The sequence below is a fragment of the Marmota marmota genome, unplaced genomic scaffold, assembly GCF_001458135.2.
Source record: "Marmota marmota marmota unplaced genomic scaffold, marMar, whole genome shotgun sequence".
Classification (NCBI taxonomy): Eukaryota; Metazoa; Chordata; class Mammalia; order Rodentia; family Sciuridae; genus Marmota; species Marmota marmota.
In genome coordinates, this window is record NW_026000057.1 from 20647255 (window position 1) to 20664966 (window position 17712).

A 17712-nucleotide genomic window follows, 5' to 3' on the forward strand; every position below is an offset into this window, starting at 1 on the left:
AAAAAAAAAAAAAAAAAAAAAAAAAGAAAGAAAAGAAAGAAAAAGTCATATAAAGCTATTTCACAAATTACATGGATAACACAATTCATTTTCCTAAGCCCATTTGGAATAGAATGTATTTTTTTCCAATGGGCTTTCAAAAAATTGTATCTAAAAGTTCCAACATAAAGTATTGGTTTCTTCACATTATTATTTACCAGCAGAAAATTTCTTTACATTATGAAAAGTTTTAAGAAAACTATAAATGGCTTTCAACCACTCTTCGAGAGAATTTTTAGCTTTACATTAGCCCCTTTAAGTGTGCCAGAGATTTATAATCTTTCAAGATAACAATAATCAAACTGAGTCCATTTCAGGAGGAGGAGTAGGGGGAAAGGTGACTAATTTGATTTCTGACCTCAAATCCTAGTTTTTATCTAGAGCTTTATGTCAGACCATATCCCTAAAACCCAAACAGCCTTGATTTTTATTATTGCTTTTTTTCTTTTATTTGGGCAACAGTGACTACTATGAGACTCTTGGGGGTAGGGAAGAGCAGGTTGTTTTCAATGCATGAATTAAAAACGTGATTATTTCAAAGTACAGGAAAATGAAACAAAAACCAGTACCCAGAAATATATCACTTAAAACAAAACAACCATGCATTTCTTTTCCCCCTTAGTGAGTGTACTGTGAGTTGGAAAGAGTACAGAAATCTCAGATTGACTACCTAATTATATGGCAAGAACTAGAACAGGTTTCTTAGATTACAAGAAAGAGAATTAGAACAAAAACAGTCTGCCTGTTCTCAATACAGCCCTGGCTGCCAGGAGCATAACTGGGCTCCTCCTTTTCACCAGTGGTCTTTTCCAACGCCCTTTGATCCTGCATCTCAGGTAATAAGCAGAACTTTTTGGTTAAAAAAGGAGGAGGGGGTAGGGAATGAAAAGGGGGAAATCTGGGTGCTAAAAAGGACTGATTTTCATAGTTGTGGTTCTCTGCTAAGTCATGCCTCTGTGCTGAATCTAGTAGCATGATCCTCCCAGATCCTTCCTTCCCACACAGAGTACAGAGGCGGACTGGCATGTATTTTGTACACACACTGATACATGTTTAGATGAAGACACAGGGATTGTGAAAGCAGCAGCAGCAGCTTGAGGAAAATGCTGCAGTGTCCTCCCAGGCTACCCTTGTCTTCCTCAAAGTATATTTCTATTGTTTTCACCAAAAGTCTCCAGAAAAGCCAACCTAAAACACTTACAGGGTTTCAGTAAGAAGCACTTTTTATTTAGTGTTCTCTTTGATAAGCAAATCCAAGTTTGTTAACCTGAATTAAAAAAAAAAAAGTGGACCCATAAAAACAAACAAAAGCAAGCAAAGAAAAAAGATCTTTCTTGAAAACCAGGAAGATTTAATGATAGTGGTAGCTGGCTGGAAAGTATTGTGGGAAGATGGGGCATACTCACAGAGATCTACAATGCACATTACTGGGTACTACTGGGAGGAAAAGTCACACATATCTACTCCTGGTGAGTTAAAAAAAAAATTTAAAAGAAGATTGCAAGGTGACTCTGTGATAAAGGGCAAGTACATTTTCTTTCTTAGACTGCAATTATCTGGGGCAATGTTTAACTGGATATGTTCCTATACCAGGTAAAGGATTTTCAGTCACTTAGAAATGCTGTTACTTTTCTGCATGCCTAGCTCTTGTGTTCTCTCTCTCTCTCTCTCTCTCACACACACACACACACACACACACACACAGTTACCCGCCTCTTACATTTGCTTATTTGTATATGCTTTTGTGATGTTAAATCATCCAAGTGCCAGTGATCACCTACCTTCCCAGCTCTTCTCATCACACAATGCCGTCAGGTCCAACTGGGGCACTTCTGAGACAAAGCTCTCTGGCTGGTCATCAGCATCTTGATTCCTCTGCTGTTTGGTATCAGGTATGCTGGGATGCTCCTGGATCTTCATTGTGGTGCTCTGCAAAAACAGCACAATGTCCCCAATAGCTACCGTTCAGCAAAACCCAAAAACGTTTGCAGTAATTCCACTCCTGGATGAGACCTCCCAAGCCACAGCTGCTAATGCATGCAGCATGGAAATGACAATCATAGCTTGATGCTCCCTGGATACTAGCTGGCCACTCTCATGCAAAAAGCAGCTGTCCATCTGCGCTCGCTCCTTTAACTTTTCTTAGTGAGAGAAACAAGATGATTTTCCACGGGCAGCTCCTCCTGATAACTGCAGGCAGCTGACAGTCTGGATGATTGCTGATTGGGGCCAGGAATGAGGGAAAGGAGTTTGTGTTTCCTTAAAGGAGCATGGCTCTCCAGACTGTAAACAACAACAGCAAGCCACCGCTGTTGCTAAGGCGGGGGTAGCAACACGCGGTACCTTCTGCACACAGACTTCTTTGCCCCTTAGTAAATAGTCCTGCAAGGGCAGGAGAGAGGCTGGGGACATGAACACTCCCCTGCCGCCCACAGGCATAGCTCAATTAAGTGGGGCTAGCTGCATATTCCCAGATTTCCTGTGGCTGTTTTCTCATAGTATGGGGAGGAGAGATTATGTATGCAGGAGCTTGGTATTAAAGCATTTTGCACCATTCAAACAGCATAGGGGGTTGGCATCTTAGCTAGCAAGAAGGCATACAAACTTTGGAAATGAGCCAAAATTACACAGGGAGCATAACTTTTTTTTTTTTAAGTAAAATGCCAAGAGCTGGTAAGTCGGTGATGCATAATTTATATCTTACAAATATGGATCTGTCACTTGCTTTCCTGCTATTCATCTACTTTGAATACTAAAAACTCGGTTACAGTTGGTTTTGCTCATTGGCAGCACCTACACCAGACAAGGACCCATCTGAGGGAAGGGAAAACCCTCCCGCAAAGGTTGATATTCAAGATCAGTGGTTTTTTGTTTTTTAAAAAAAGTAGCACTGAAACTAATTCTGTTTCATTGAGATTCTCTTTCTATCTTGCTCTTCTGGCATAGTATATAAACCAAGTCATTGTCACCATTCCTACTCCCATAAAACTATAAACAAATATGTTAAGAGTAGTATTTACTCACAGACGTATTTTTCAAGTAGCACAGATCTGCATAAACTATTTTCTTTGAAAGTAAATGGAAATTTATTTTGGCAAATACACTATCACTAGTTGAAAAAACTAAGAACATCTGGAAGTCATAAGTGAATTCATTAATGTAGGAGAAATGTTCCTATGCTTAAAATAAAGCACTATTTAAGACTTGCAGCTACTTTTAATAGCTATCCAACCCACTTTGAAATCATCAGGGGAATAGTCAGCACTTTTACTATGATATTTCCATCAAATGATGCATAAGGACTTCTCTTCACATTTTGGGATGAAATGAAACATCATCAACAAGGTCACGATGAGCTACTAAAATAGATAGAAATGCAAAATAAATCTGGAGCTGTTACTTAACATGCTCTTTGCCTATTGAACAAAACAAAACAAACAAAACACAGAATGCTTATGTCACAAAAATTATTTGTCTCTTGAGCTGAATCCTAAGTGGACCAGGGTTCAATGCTTGTATCCAGTGCCCAGATTTTTAAAAGTTAAGAGTTAGTCACTGCTGGGCGCGGTGGTGCATGCCTGTAATTCCAGCAGCTTGGGAGGCTGAGACAGGAGAATTGAGAGTTCAAAGCCAGCCTCAGCAACTGTGAGGCACTAAACAACTCAGAGAGACCCTGTCTCTAAATAAACCATAAAATAGGGCTGGGGATGTGGCTCAGTGGTCGAGTGGCCCTGAGTTCAATCCCTGGTACCAAAAAACAACAAAAAAAAAAAACCTTGCTACAAATCCAGGTGTACCTGTGAGCAATACTCGTGTCCTTCCCATAGCTTGATAATTTAAATATATGATGTATTTCTTCCATGTGCAGAAAACACCATATTTAAAAATGAAATTGTGGTTTTTGTCCTCTTCCCTTTTTTTGATATCTCTGAATATAATAAACCTTATAAATCTTGGTTTGATATTTCTTTACTGAATGCATATTTTGTGTATGGGTGTGCGTGAGCGTGCACATGCACACACCCACACACACACACACACAGCTGGTGACTCTTTTTTTTTTTTTTTTTTTTTTTTTTTTTTTTTTTTTTTAANAAAAAAAAAAAAAAGAGTCACCAGCTGTGTGTGTGTGTGTGTGGGTGTGTGCATGTGCACGCTCACGCACACCCATACACAAAATATGCATTCAGTAAAGAAATATCAAACCAAGATTTATAAGGTTTATTATATTCAGAGATATCAAAAAAAGGGAAGAGGACAAAAACCACAATTTCATTTTTAAATATGGTGTTTTCTGCACATGGAAGAAATACATCATATATTTAAATTATCAAGCTATGGGAAGGACACGAGTATTGCTCACAGGTACACCTGGATTTGTAGCAAGGTTTTTTTTTTTTGTTGTTTTTTGGTACTAGGGACTGAACCCAGGGGCACCTAATCACTGAGCCACATCCCCAGCCTTTTCATTTTTATTTTGAAACAGGGTCTGGCTAAGTTGCTGAGGCTGGTCTTGAACTTGCGATCCTCCTGTGTCAGCGCCCCCTCCCCAAGAGTCACTGGAATTACAGTGCACCACGGCGCCCCACTGTGGCAAGGTTCTATTAGTTGGGTGCTTGGGTGGGGTTGCGCCCTTCACTGAGCCTCCATTTCCTAGTCTTTCCAATGGCATTAATGATAGTAATCTTGCAAATTCTTGTAAAAATTTAAGAGGAAGTAAGCAAGGTCTGGAGCACAAGATATACAAATGGAAGCCCTCCTTCTTTCTGTCATTATGTGGCACCATATAAAGATAAAAACTTCTAGCGAGGGGGTGGGGAAAGCACCTCCAACTGGACTGGAGGGGAAATGTGGTACATCAAAGGATGCAACAAAATTCTAAATGCATCACGAAAAATATCAGTGAGTAGAGCCACTGGTATTCTGCCAGGAATCAGCAGCAGCAATTTTGCTTAGAGGCAGAGAGGTGTGGTGGGCAGGCCTGTGGTGGACTGTGCGTCATACAGAAGAAAGGAGCGCTTTACACTTATGTGGAAATACACACACAACTTGCCCTGTCCTGCTGGGCTCTGATCCGCCCCTAAGGTTGCTCTTTCACTTGCCTGAAGCTCTTAGAAGCCCAAGTCTCAGTTTCTGGCCCTCCTGGTCACTGAACCCGACATGGTGTCCTAGACACCAGGCCACAGCAGGCAGCAGGTGGTTTCATGTGCACATGGGGCAGGGATGCTACCCGCTGGCTGGCTCTCATGGAGAAGCTATGCAGGCTCTGCAACAGTGTCCCAGTATCAACATCTCTCCCTTCAAAATGTGGCCTCCCTGAGGCACCTTGCCAGAGGGCCCGCACTAAGAACACCTATCATAAGGACCGCAAATACTATTTGCTTATCTGTTTCTCTAAGTGGATCATTAAGGTCAACATGTCCATGGAAGTCTCAAATACCAAAAATATTTTTGGTCTAAACTTTTACTTTTGTTTACATGTCTAATATCTTCAGTTAAATCAGAGGAAAAACAACGTTTCACAATTTTCAACTCAGAGATCCTTAGGTTGTGATGCCACACACCAAACCCTTGGCAAACACGCTATCCCATATGAAAATGCACAAAATGTCTGTGTCTGGAGATAAATTGAGTGTCTGACTCTGAGAGGAGACAATACGATAGGTAGAAAAGGTTGGGTTTTGGAGGCAGAGACCTGGATTTAAACACTAGCTAGTGAAGCTTGACTAGCTTTGAGGCCTTCAGTGAGACAACCTCTTTGAATGTTAGCTTTTTCTTTAATACGAGAACAACCTTTCATAAGGTGGTTGTGAAGATTAAATGGAAAGTCTGTAAAGACAGAGGGTCCATAGTAACTCTAAAAGAAAACCTATTTCCATTTCTACTCCCCTTCCCTTCCCCTTTCACTCATTCATTGGCAAGTGCTTACTGAATACATACTATGTCCTAGCCACCAGAATTTGGGAATGAACAAGTCACAGGATTTTGTGAGAAAGAGAGTTTGAATGTACAAGTGCTGGTGTCACACGTCATAAAAGAAAAACATGGTATGCTGGAAAGCTAACCCCCAGTGCTCACCCTTACCTAGGGCCACAGGTGAACTTCACATTCAGGTCAAGGAGACATTAACTTTGAGTCTAACAGTCTAATCTTTGCCAAGACTTGTCCCTTTCTAGTTGGGCCTGACTTTTACGATCCCCAGACTTGACTGATCTTGCCATTTCCCTGGCTTCAAATAGTTCATGATTTATTGTTCCATTCCTTCTCCCTCCCTGCACAGGACAGTGATAAGTGACCTCAAAGTTTACCAGAGCCAGGATCGGCAACACTGAGAACATGCTGGACAATGTAGTTTGCACAGGAAAAAAATAATAACCACAGTTATTAACTGAAGAACCACAGAGAACCATAAACATTTATTGTTTGGCCTGACAATAAAGGAAAATGGACATAACAAATTTCCAAAATTCATGTGAACTGCAAAGTGTCAATAGCCTTTGGTGACTATGGATGGGGGATATTTCAGAAATCTGCCTTCTCAGGGCAAATAAAAGCTTACACTTGAGATCTTGTGATGACTAATTTAATTCTGGCTGAACTGGAAAGTCTCCATTTCTCCCTTTCTCTCTCCCCTTTCTCCTTTTCTTTTTTTAAGCAGGATAAGAAAAATGGAAATAGTCTTTTGTTTATGATGAATGTCTCGTTTGTTATCAAGGGCATGCTTCTAAGCTCTCTTAAGCAGTGGGCTTAGAAAGCACAAAGAATGTAAAAATACCTTGAAGGAATTTAACACTTCGTTGACCTTATAATTCTGACATAAAGTGATCTCTCTCAGATAATGTAATATCCTCCCATGTCGCTAATCATTCTTACTTGTTTTGCTTCCTTGACAAAGAGACTCATTGTAAGGTTATTAGTGAATATTCTGGATTTTATATGAAGCATATAATACTTTCACAATAAAAAAATAACATCAGAAGAAATTGAAGCACAAGGTCAAGTGTGCTTCCACTGTAAGCAGAGCTCTCTCTGTATTTTCAGTGATATCTTCTAGAATCTAGACAAGGCTCCTGATGCTTAAAGCTGTGAAAGGGGTTCAAAAACAAAAGAACAAATACTCTAGACTCCACATGCCCAGAGAACAGTGTGCTGAGCTCTTTCTTGTGTTACCTCATTCCATATGGCCCATATGACATTTGATTAAACATCAGCCTTTCTAAAACCTATCTGAAGAAGCCATACTTTCATTTGGGGGCATTTTGAAAAGATTCTAAATTTTTTTCACTACAGGGTGTCACTAAACAAATTTCAATCCAAATCACCACATAAGAAGTAGAAATGTTTTAAGAAAGTTCTCCTGGAACTCTGTTCAATACCTACCTTGTTTACTTAATATGTTCTTACATCTACTCCCAGACACCCACTTCCAGATACATCCCCAGCCCTGTTCTTAACAATTCTTTTTAGAAGGGGGAAAGTCCCTAAAGGTATGTTCCTTATATTGGAAAAATTAGTCATATATATAGACAGATGGGTGACTCTCAATATACCCATCTGAGATCTCATCAGATCTTTTTTGGGATAGATTACCTACATAATTAAAAGAAATGAAGGGGGATAGTAGAGGATAGGAAAGGCAGCAGAATACAACAGACAATAGTATGGCAATATGTAAATCAATGGATGTGTAACTGATGTGATTCTGCAATTTGTATACGGGGTAAAAATGGGAGTTCACAACCCACTTGAATCAAAGTGTGAAATATGATATATCAAGAACTATGTAATGTTTTGAACAACCAACAATAAAAAAAAAACAAAAAAAAAGAAATGAAAAAGACAAGTAATAAGTGGTTAAGTGTACATTCAATTTCAACATATGCCTTCAAATATACTTGATGGCTGCAAATTGATTATTTAAAAAAAATAAAGTCATGTCACCCTTGTGCCTGCCTTTGAGAAGCAGACCCTCAATGGGTCTGTCGGCTGCCTGTCCTCATTCTAAATATTGGTTAAAAAAAAAAGAGAAAGAAATCAAAACCCCCCTTTCCCTCAATAGCTGTCATTTACCTTGTCATCTTAGATGAATCTGAGAGTTTACAAGAAGACTTTTAAAGGACAATATTAATGAAAACAAGACTCATCTTAAGGGAAAATGGAACTGGAAAAATCATCATACCCATTCATAGTGGGCATGTAAATTCTGGTATCTCAATCTGATGCCGTAGGAGACTTGAAGCAAAATGAATGCTGGTTAAGCAGAATTCTAGGAAGGGGAATCAAAGTCTAGACCTAGTTTTCATCTCTGAAATTGAGGGATTACTGCTGTTTTACCAGAAAATCAGATACTCTTTGGGTGGTCTAATACATTTTAGGAAGTGCTACATCTACACACTGACACAAGGGGAGAGCTTTAAAAATGGGAAACAATTCTTCTCACAGTCTTTCAAGAATAATAAGAAAATATATTTCAGTGAAAGAAATACATGCCTTCATGATGGAAATAATTCCAATCTTTTGGGGTGATGTGTCTTTTTTTGCTCCTCTGGCAGTGCTAACGGGAAGGTGAGTCTAGATTTTTAACTCACCACCTCATTTTATTTCCTAACTGAAACTTTCCTGATGACAAAGATTATTAATAGTGACTGCTTAAGGAGTGCCAACTGTCAGCTGGGCACTGATGGGCAGCTGCACATGGGTGACACATGTAAGAATAGCACCTGGCACATGGAAGAAGGATTTGAGATTCTTTCCCTATGATTCATCCACTGCCATGGAGCTGTCCACAGAAAGACAGTGGCAGACCAAGTCAAGCACAAATGCAGTTTGGGTGCCACTTGGAATCTATGAGTTCGTGTTATGAAGTTCACTCATCAGGGTGTGCACTATTCGCTTTATTTCATAAAAATTAACAAACATAAAAGGGAGGAACTGAGAAGACCTCTACAGAAGGCTGGAAAGCAACTTATTAAAAAATGATGTTCAATGGCATGATGAGTAGGTTATAACTGTGAGTAGAGAAAGATGTCAGGGAAAAGATAAAACAGGGGCAGGGGAATCTATCCTGAGGAAAGAAGCTCTTTAAAAAGGTACTTGGAGATAAGGAAAGCATGTCAGCTTATTGGGTGGGTCCCAAGGAAGGAAACATAACTGAGTTGGAAATAAGAGATGAAAGAACTGGCTCAGAAGCTGGGAAGTCAGTAAGAGGAAACATCCCCTTCCAAAACAGCTAGAGTAATAAAGAAGTGTCCAAGACAGGGGTTGAATAGAGAAACTAAAAGGAGTTTACAGCATTAACACGTATGTCAGGGAGGTACTCATTAATCGCTAGCAATTTTATGTCCAATTTTATGTAAGTGTGCAATTTTCTAAGAAGGGATCCATAGCTTTCATATTCTTTTTTGTTTGTTTCTTTTTCTTTTTTCTTTTCTTTTGCCAGTGCTGGGGATCAAACCCCCGGGACTTGTAAATGTTAGACAAACGCTCTTAACACTGAGCTACACCCCCCAACCTGAGCTTTCAGATCTTCAATTTGCTAGACTGTAAAACTCCATGGGGCAAGGAATGTTAACAGTCATTAAATCCCAATTCCTACTGTACACAGTAGGATCTGTACATAGTAGAATTTAATATATGTTGATTAATAAATCTATCAGTAATTAGGTCAGTGCCCCACAAAGATTAAGAATCTTTTGCTTAGAGCGACAGTTCTCTGTATAATTAATAAATCAACTGGTAGAATTTAAGAAGAAGGTGAGAAAGGCTTTAATTCTTGCCCAAAACAAACCTGCTAATATTGAAGCTGGAGTAGGAAATATTTGGAAGTAGTAGATTAATATGTACATGAATTAAAAATGAGGCTCAGCACACTGAATGAAGGCTGGAGCTGGGAACAAGAGAAACTAAATACGTGGGTCAGCAAGGTGATGGCTGAGACACTAGCAGGAGCCCACAAAGCAAATGAAACTCTAATACAGATGATGTAAGGGAGTTAGAGATTTGCTTCTCCATTGTTTACTTATACTGAGACTTAAAACTCAAAAAAAGGTTTAGATTAAGTCATTCAAACTGAATTTATATTAAACTGATAACTGAGGAGATAATCCCTGTGACAGATGCATTAAAACCCACTCTATGTATTTTAATCACTTAAAAATGCATCAAATCATAGAAAAATCAAACCAGTACCTTTGATTTTTCATTTTGTTTTATTTCATAGAAAATGTAAAGAGAAGTGCCCATGCTGTTAAAATTTATCTTCACAGCAGATAAAATCACTTTAAAAGCACATTTCTCTTAAGAATCTTTAAACCCTGGTATTCACTTTTTTGTATTCAAACAGAGTGCTGTCCTTACCTCACTGTCCCTTGTTGACAGGTTTATAATGTTTCACATGCACAGTCAGCCATTTACAAACAGCCCCTCACAGTCGTTTGTTAGTGACTCACCTCAAAATGCTCTGTGTGTCCGTCCCCTCTTTCATTTTGTTTGCTATAAACAACAGCAATAACAAAATATCACAAAATGTCCATTTGTTTTACGACAGTGCCTTTCATCTATTCATATTATGACTTCATTTATTTTAAAATGGGCTGAGTAGCTCTAAACCAAAAATTTTTAAAAAATATTTATTTTTTAGTTGTGTTGGACCCAATACCTTTATTTATTTGTTTTTATGTGGTGCTGAGGATCGAACCCAGGGCCTCACACGCACTAGGTGAGCACTCTACCACTGAGCCACAACCCCAGCCCCTAAACCAAATTTTTTAAAATTCAAAAACAAAACATACAGAAAAAAACCCTAGAAGTACAAACAAACATTATCTGTTCTTAATAGCACCATGGTAGATTTTCTATTCTAAGTATTTTCCTTGCTATGAAATATCCTCAGTCAACATAGTCCTTTAATTCCATTCTTCTTAGTTCTTATAACACACATTGAATTAAACAAACAAAAAAGATTTTTTTTTCATGCCCCTGAAAACAATGTGAAGAGAAAATTCTGAAGTTACCTTTCATCGGACATCAGTTCAATATCATCAGGTCCAGGCTTCTCATGTGACCGTGTGGAACTGAGACTTTCCACGTTCTGCAACAGAACAATTATTGGTTGCCCAACAGGCATAGCATAAGAAATATGCAACAGCAGACTGTCCTTTTTTTAAAGTAGAAAAATCAAATAATATGTGGATATAAACTAATTATAGTTCTCACATTTTTATCTTCATTAAAACTAGTAAAATTAGGACACTTTATTATATTCTGCTTGTATAAAGTTGAATATTATGTTTTATTGTTCTTTAACAAAGGTATCTGACAGCATCATGGAAATGGTCACTGTGCCCTATAATGTCTTTTATAGGTATTATGATCTTTTATAAAAACTCAACAGCAAAACTCATATTGTCAGAGAATTGGGATGGTTAAGACTAGAATCAAAAAAGATAATCTCAAATCTAATTAAAAATTGATGTAAATTCACTGCTTATTTAACATTCTTAAAGGATAAACTGCCGATATGATTTGGGGGTAGTATGTAACTTATTCCTAAATTGTAAAACATCCATAACAACAAATGGAGTTAGGAACTTTTCTTTCTACAATATTTAATATTATTCTTTACATTAGCTAAGGTTGACAAAATACAACTAGAAAATTTACTTTGAATAGCATATATTTCAGGTTGACCAAATGAGTTTATGCTTATCAGAATCAGAGACATATTTATAAAGTTTTTTTTGACTGCCTCTGTGAACACAGGCCAATGCTTTCTAAAAATAATTCAGGTGACCGAATGCAGAAAAAGTCATTGCCATGAAGGATTAAATGTGCTCTTGTTTGCTTATTTGCAAATTTAGTAGATTAAAAAATATGGCTGTCTTGGAAATTTGGACCTGAATTTCATTGAACTCAGAGAGTCACATCTGCATCAAAGGGATTTAGGCATAACCCATTTATCTTGTGACATCCAGATAAATAAAGAGCAATCGTGGAAGCAACATGTGTTCACCTACTTATTAATAACCTACCATTATGAAAAGCCCTTTAAGAATAAATCTGGTTAAGGTTCACAATGATCCCATGAAATTGGCATATATAAAAATCTCCATCAAATAAACATATAATCAGAGTAGAAAATTAATCTTTGGCGTGGTAGGTGAGCAAATTATTTTCTGTTTATGTTGGTTTGGCCAGTTTGTCTGGAATTCTGCTTGACACCTGGGCTCCATCAAAGAACAGAAGGGAGATGGCATAACAGAATAATTATGATAGGAGCTCTGGGGTCGGAATGCCTGGCTCAGAATTCTACCTCCATCAACTGTCAACTGTCTTACTCTACTTGAGCCTCAATTTCCTTATCTGGAAAATGGAGATGACAACACTGCTTAACAAGAGGCTGCCAGGAGGATTAAGTAAAATAATACATGGAAAGCACTAGAATAATGCCTGGCACACTGAATGAGTATTAGCTGTTATCATAATTTCTAAAGCTCTGAAACCTCCACGGAAAATATTTCACTATTTGTCCACAGTTAAGACAGTGTCCCAGACACTGGAAAGACAGTGTTTGTGTCTGCCATTAGAATACTCAGCATCATAATTTATATTGTTAGATAATTTTAGAATGGATCTGAGAAATTAAAAACATAAATATGGCAACACTGGATTATATTTATAACTTTAATGTTGGAGTTAGAAAAGCCCTCTCTAAAAGGGCTTCCATTAAATCAAAGCAAAATAGCTCTTATTACCTGAATGTGACCTTACTGATAAAGAGGGATGTGTCTATGACAAAGAACTTTTGTTCTCATTGGTAATCTTCAATAGATTATCAAAATCTTTAGTGAAAGATCTAGTGCGGCAGTATTAGGTTTTCCTGAGGCTATGAAACAGAAATTCCTAGGGAAAGCATGGTCCTCTTCCTTCTTCTTATTTCAAAAGTGTTGATGAAATGATACATTTAAAGTGATATGTAAATGAGTATTTCAGAAGAAATCAACATTTTCAGATTAAAACTAATATTCAGAAAAGAGATCAGAGAATAAACCATAAATAGTTTATAGATATTTATAGATATTTCAGTTAGATGATGTTACAAGATTGATTTTCTCTTCCTAAACAGAAAAAAAATATGTAATTGATATAGATTTTGAAAACTCTAGAAAAAAGTCATGTTACATAAAAGAAAGCTTTGCAAAAGTACTGACTTCCAGGGTTACAACAAGTGGTTATCACAAGTGTTAACTCCAATTCCCTCCTATCCTCTTTTAGTGTTTGTTCCATACTTTTTTTGTTTGTTTGTTTGGTACCAGGTATTGAACTCAGGAGTGCTTAACCTCTGAGCCACATCCACAGCCCTTTTGTGGATTTTTTTTTTTCACTTAGAGACAGGGTCTTGCTGAGTTGCTTAGGGCCCATATTTAAGAGCTCTCCAAGAAGCTGGGTGTGGTGGTGCATGCCTGTAATCCCAGCAGCTAGAGAGGCTGAGGCAGGAGGATGGCAAGTTCAAAGCCAGCCTCAGCAATTTAGTGAGGGCCCTAAGCAACCTAGTGAGGCCCTGCCTTTAAATTAAGGGGGAAAAAAAAGTCTGGGGATTTAGATCAGTGGTTAAGGACTCCTGGATTCAATCCCTGATACCAAAACAACCAACCAACCAAACAAACAAAAAGAGCTCTTCTAGGATATGAGTTTTTACTGGAGTCATTCACAAATGATGACTTTCAGTACGGTTCAGCAGTTCTCTCTAAAGCTTTCCCACAATTTCTGTTGTCATGTTATTTTTCCACACATTGGAGACTGTTGAATATTCATAGTCTGGTTCAGGGACCCAGCATGCCAGCACACGGTGTTCCTCTGCTAAGGTTGCTGGGTTGCACCTATACCTGTGGAAATGGGGGACATCTGAAGAATGTTCAAAGTACTCCTGTTTTTGCCAAACAAAACTTGACAAGCGTAGTAAGGATCTATGAGGACATTAACAAAACTACTTATTTTCGTAATCACAAAATGTTTGGTAAATTTTAATTTTCACCCTTTGACTAGGATTTAGGGAGGAAAGATGAAGTTTGTAAAGAAAAGGATCAGTAATTCCTTACTTCACTGAGATGAAGGAAAGGGAAAAAGGTCACATACAGGTCAAAATAAGGCTGAAACTCAGATCACCTCTGCTGGGAGGTATGTCACTAGACTTTCATGTACGCTGCAGCTGCTAACAGTACTTACCTTAGGAAAAATATTCACATCAGGCCTTTTGAAGGTTTTGAATGGTTTATGTCCCAAACCCATCTCTAGGTGTAGTAAAAGACTAGATCACTAATGTATGCATTTATTAAAGGTTAAAGTCATAAAATTCTTATAAAAATGATTTATTGCATTAACTTTTAATTACTTTTCCAAATTTTGACTCCTTTAACAGGTAATAGGAACTCTTTTTAATATAGTAAAGAACAGACTATGACATTAAGCATAATTTAATGAACTTGCTTCTTGAGATTTTTTAACCAGATAAGGCCTAGTTTATAATCCATAACGTTCTGACTCATATAAGTCCTACCAGTGACTTTCAAAACACAGATTCACTAGCACATAATATATTGGATAAATTTGGGGTGTAAGAAGGAGTTCAATTTTAAAAAACTGCTCTCCTTAATTATAAATATAACCTTCAAATAATAATAAAAAAAAAAGCAACTGCTTTGAAATACAGCTAGCTTTAGATTGTGGAATTTATTTGTAAATTTCTTTTTTTCCCTCCTCTCTGTGTTAGCATTGAGAGCTAGACTCAAAACCGGTTTGACGACTGACTGAAGCACTTGAAAACACTTGGAGCAAAAACAAATTTGTCTTCTACAATTGTAAAATGCTGACAAGGCCTTTGTAGAGGGCATGCGCGCGCACACACACACACACACACACAAAAATGCCCCCTTTCCATAGACAGGTCAAACTGAAGGCTGCAGTGAGGCTGTTAGTCAAAACAGGTTCTTCCTCTAACCTTGAGCTCTAAGAGAAGGACAGTGATACAGTCTTGTTAACAAAGGATCAATGGCAGCACTGCATCCCTTTTCTTACTCTTTTGTACATCTTATGTTTTATTGCTTAGAACTGGAAAAGCTAATTCATAGTCAAAAGAACGGCTGGTATCATAAAGGAGGCCCCAGGAAGAGCTTGCCAGCTGTCCCCCCACTCACTCTAATTCTACTTTCCTTCCACCGTCATAGACAGCCATGTGCTCAGCAACAACATACTACCTAGCCACACCTGGGGTTAGACAGGACTTCTCTCCAATAAGATATGAGAAAATGACATATGTGGCTTCTAGGCCTGACAAACAAAATGCCCCCACCAGGGACATTTCTTGATACTCACTCCTCCTATGAGCTGGGAAAAGATGTGAAAACCACCAGAGTGTTCTAAAAACTTCTTGCTGGAGATGGCAGGGATGCATTTAGCTTGGATCTCTGAAATACTGCAAGCACAGCCTCTCAGACCCTGCCCTGAACTCCTGCTGCAGATGATCACTTGAGAAAGAATTCATTGTGTTTGAGACAGTGAGTTTGGGGCTTTGTGTTATACAAATTACTGTAAACAATACAGCAACCATTCGTTCACTCATGTTTTCCAACTTTCCTGTGGGGTAGGATGGTACATGGAGAACCAGACTCCAACTATAGAACCAGACTCCATTGTTTATATTTCTTTCATTTTTATTATAGGTTCCATCTGACTAGCAACATGACACATCAATTGACAAAACACAGAGATCAAAGAGCACAGCATATTCTTCATTATCTGATAGTATGCAAAGGAAGGGAAATCTAGATGTGTTCATAAACATGGTGAGGATGACTTAGAGTTAGAAGAGCATTCACTTTCCTTAGATGAAAGGCAGGCTGTGGTTGGAATATAAGATGGCACTGGGGACCGGGGTTGTAGCTCAGTGGTGGAGCATTTGCCTTGCACTTGTGAGGCACTGGATTCGATCCTCAGCACCACATTAAAAAACAAATAAATAAAGGTACTTTGTGTATCTACAGCTAATTATTTTTTTTAATTTGAAAAAAAAAAGAAGAAGATGGCACTGGAGAGGAACAGTACAAGTGTTTCATATGATGCCCCCCTGATTCCACCCTCTCTTCCCCCGATTTTTTTTTTTTCAGTGCTGGAATGAACCCAGGGCTTTGTGCATTCTGGGTAAATGCTCTACCACTGAGCTACACCAGCCTGTGAGAAGGCCTTTAGATCAAAGTGGTTTATGGTCAAACCACTCCACCATCCATTAGACCCCATCCTCCACTGCTTACTCAAGAACATTGCTCCTGCAATGTGTCCCCCTCTCTTGCATTACCATTTCCCACTCTCTATTGGATGACATTGTGCAAACATCTGCAACATCACTGACTGTTAAAAATCCTCCCTTAATATTCCCCTAGTTGATGCCTCATTTTTTCCACCTCCGTAGAGCAAAACCTATTCAAAGACTTTCCAGACTTGTAGTATCCAATTCATTTCCTCCTATTCCTGGCCCATCTAGGCAGCCTTTTATTCTCCCCCTTCTCACAGAAAGACTCCCCTCAGGGTAGTTGCAGGTTAGCCACACATATGTGAAATGGTCACTCACTCTTCTAAGCTTTTCTTGACTCAAATCTCAAAAGGCTGTGCCCATGTTGTGCTGGAAATTGCTAGCTGCTGCTTCTTAGTCTTCTGATAGTACCTTCTTATCTGCCTACTCTGTATATGTTGGGAGGTCTCAGGGCTCCATCGTTGGAGGGATTTTTTAACCCTCCATACTCAAACCCTAGGTTTCAGCTCATCCAGTCTCAAGGCTTTAAATGCCAATGGTATGCCAAAACCTTCCAAACATAGTTATTTCATCTTTTCCTGAACTCCAGATTAATAAATCTAACTGCCTGTTTGACTTCTCAAGCTAACAAATGCCTCATGCTTAACATATCTAAATGGAATTTTTGATACCCTCCACTACTCTTCCTGCAGTTTTCTCCTTCTTAGTAATGGCAACTCCATTCTTTTAGCTACTCCAAAAGTCTCCAAGTTTCCTGTTCTCCCTGCTTTCTTTGTACTCCACATCCAATCCATTAGAAAATCCTTTTACTTCAAAGTATACCCACAGTCTGATCAGTTCTTATCACCTTCACTACTATCATCTGGTCTAAATCAATATCACCTCTTGAATAGGTTATGTCAATTATTTTACTTCAATCCTTGTCCATCTCTTACCACCCCTGTGCTCTTCTTAATAGCTGTCAGAGGGATCCTTTCATATGGTAAGTTGGAAAATGACTTCCTTCCCTTTCTTAATCCTTTAGTGGGTCCTCACCCTATTTAAAGTCAAGTCTGAAAAATGACCATAAAGCCTCAATTAGCCAGGACTCCTGATATATCTTTGACCTCATAACAAATAATGCTCTTCTCTCAATTCCGGGTAAGCCTGTGGTTCCCTCTGCCAGGATATGCTTTCTCCAGATAACCTGATGCCTTCCCTCATCTCTTTCAGGTCCCTGCACAAGTGGCATGCTCAGTGCAGCTGGACCTGATGATCTGTGCAATATCAATCCTTAACCTCCTACCACTTCTGCTCCTCTTTGCCTTATTTTCTCCACAGTCAGCATGTTTTGCATCTGACATACATTACTTGCTTCTTATCTGTCTCAT

General features: G+C 38.5%; 1 protein-coding gene and 1 long non-coding RNA gene across 13 annotated transcripts in view; one reads left to right on the forward strand and one right to left on the reverse strand.

The window, feature by feature from the left end:
* Fam13a (family with sequence similarity 13 member A) overlaps window positions 1-17712 on the reverse strand; it is a 346389-nt gene that overhangs the window by 28223 nt on the left and 300454 nt on the right. For 11 of the 12 annotated variants that reach the window (XM_048813609.1, XM_048813610.1, XM_048813608.1 and 8 more), the window contains 3 exons: window positions 11052-11128; window positions 10488-10530; window positions 1821-1968 (listed from right to left, as the gene is read on the reverse strand). In XM_048813609.1, the coding sequence (XP_048669566.1) occupies window positions 1821-1968; window positions 10488-10530; window positions 11052-11128 (268 nt within the window). The remainder of the gene's footprint in view (window positions 1-1820; window positions 1969-10487; window positions 10531-11051; window positions 11129-17712) is intronic. The other variant, XM_048813611.1, reaches the window with a different exon arrangement.
* LOC125619776 lies at window positions 762-6604 on the forward strand. The gene is made up of 2 exons (XR_007351367.1): window positions 762-875; window positions 6320-6604. It is a non-coding gene; the product is annotated as an uncharacterized LOC125619776 (long non-coding RNA).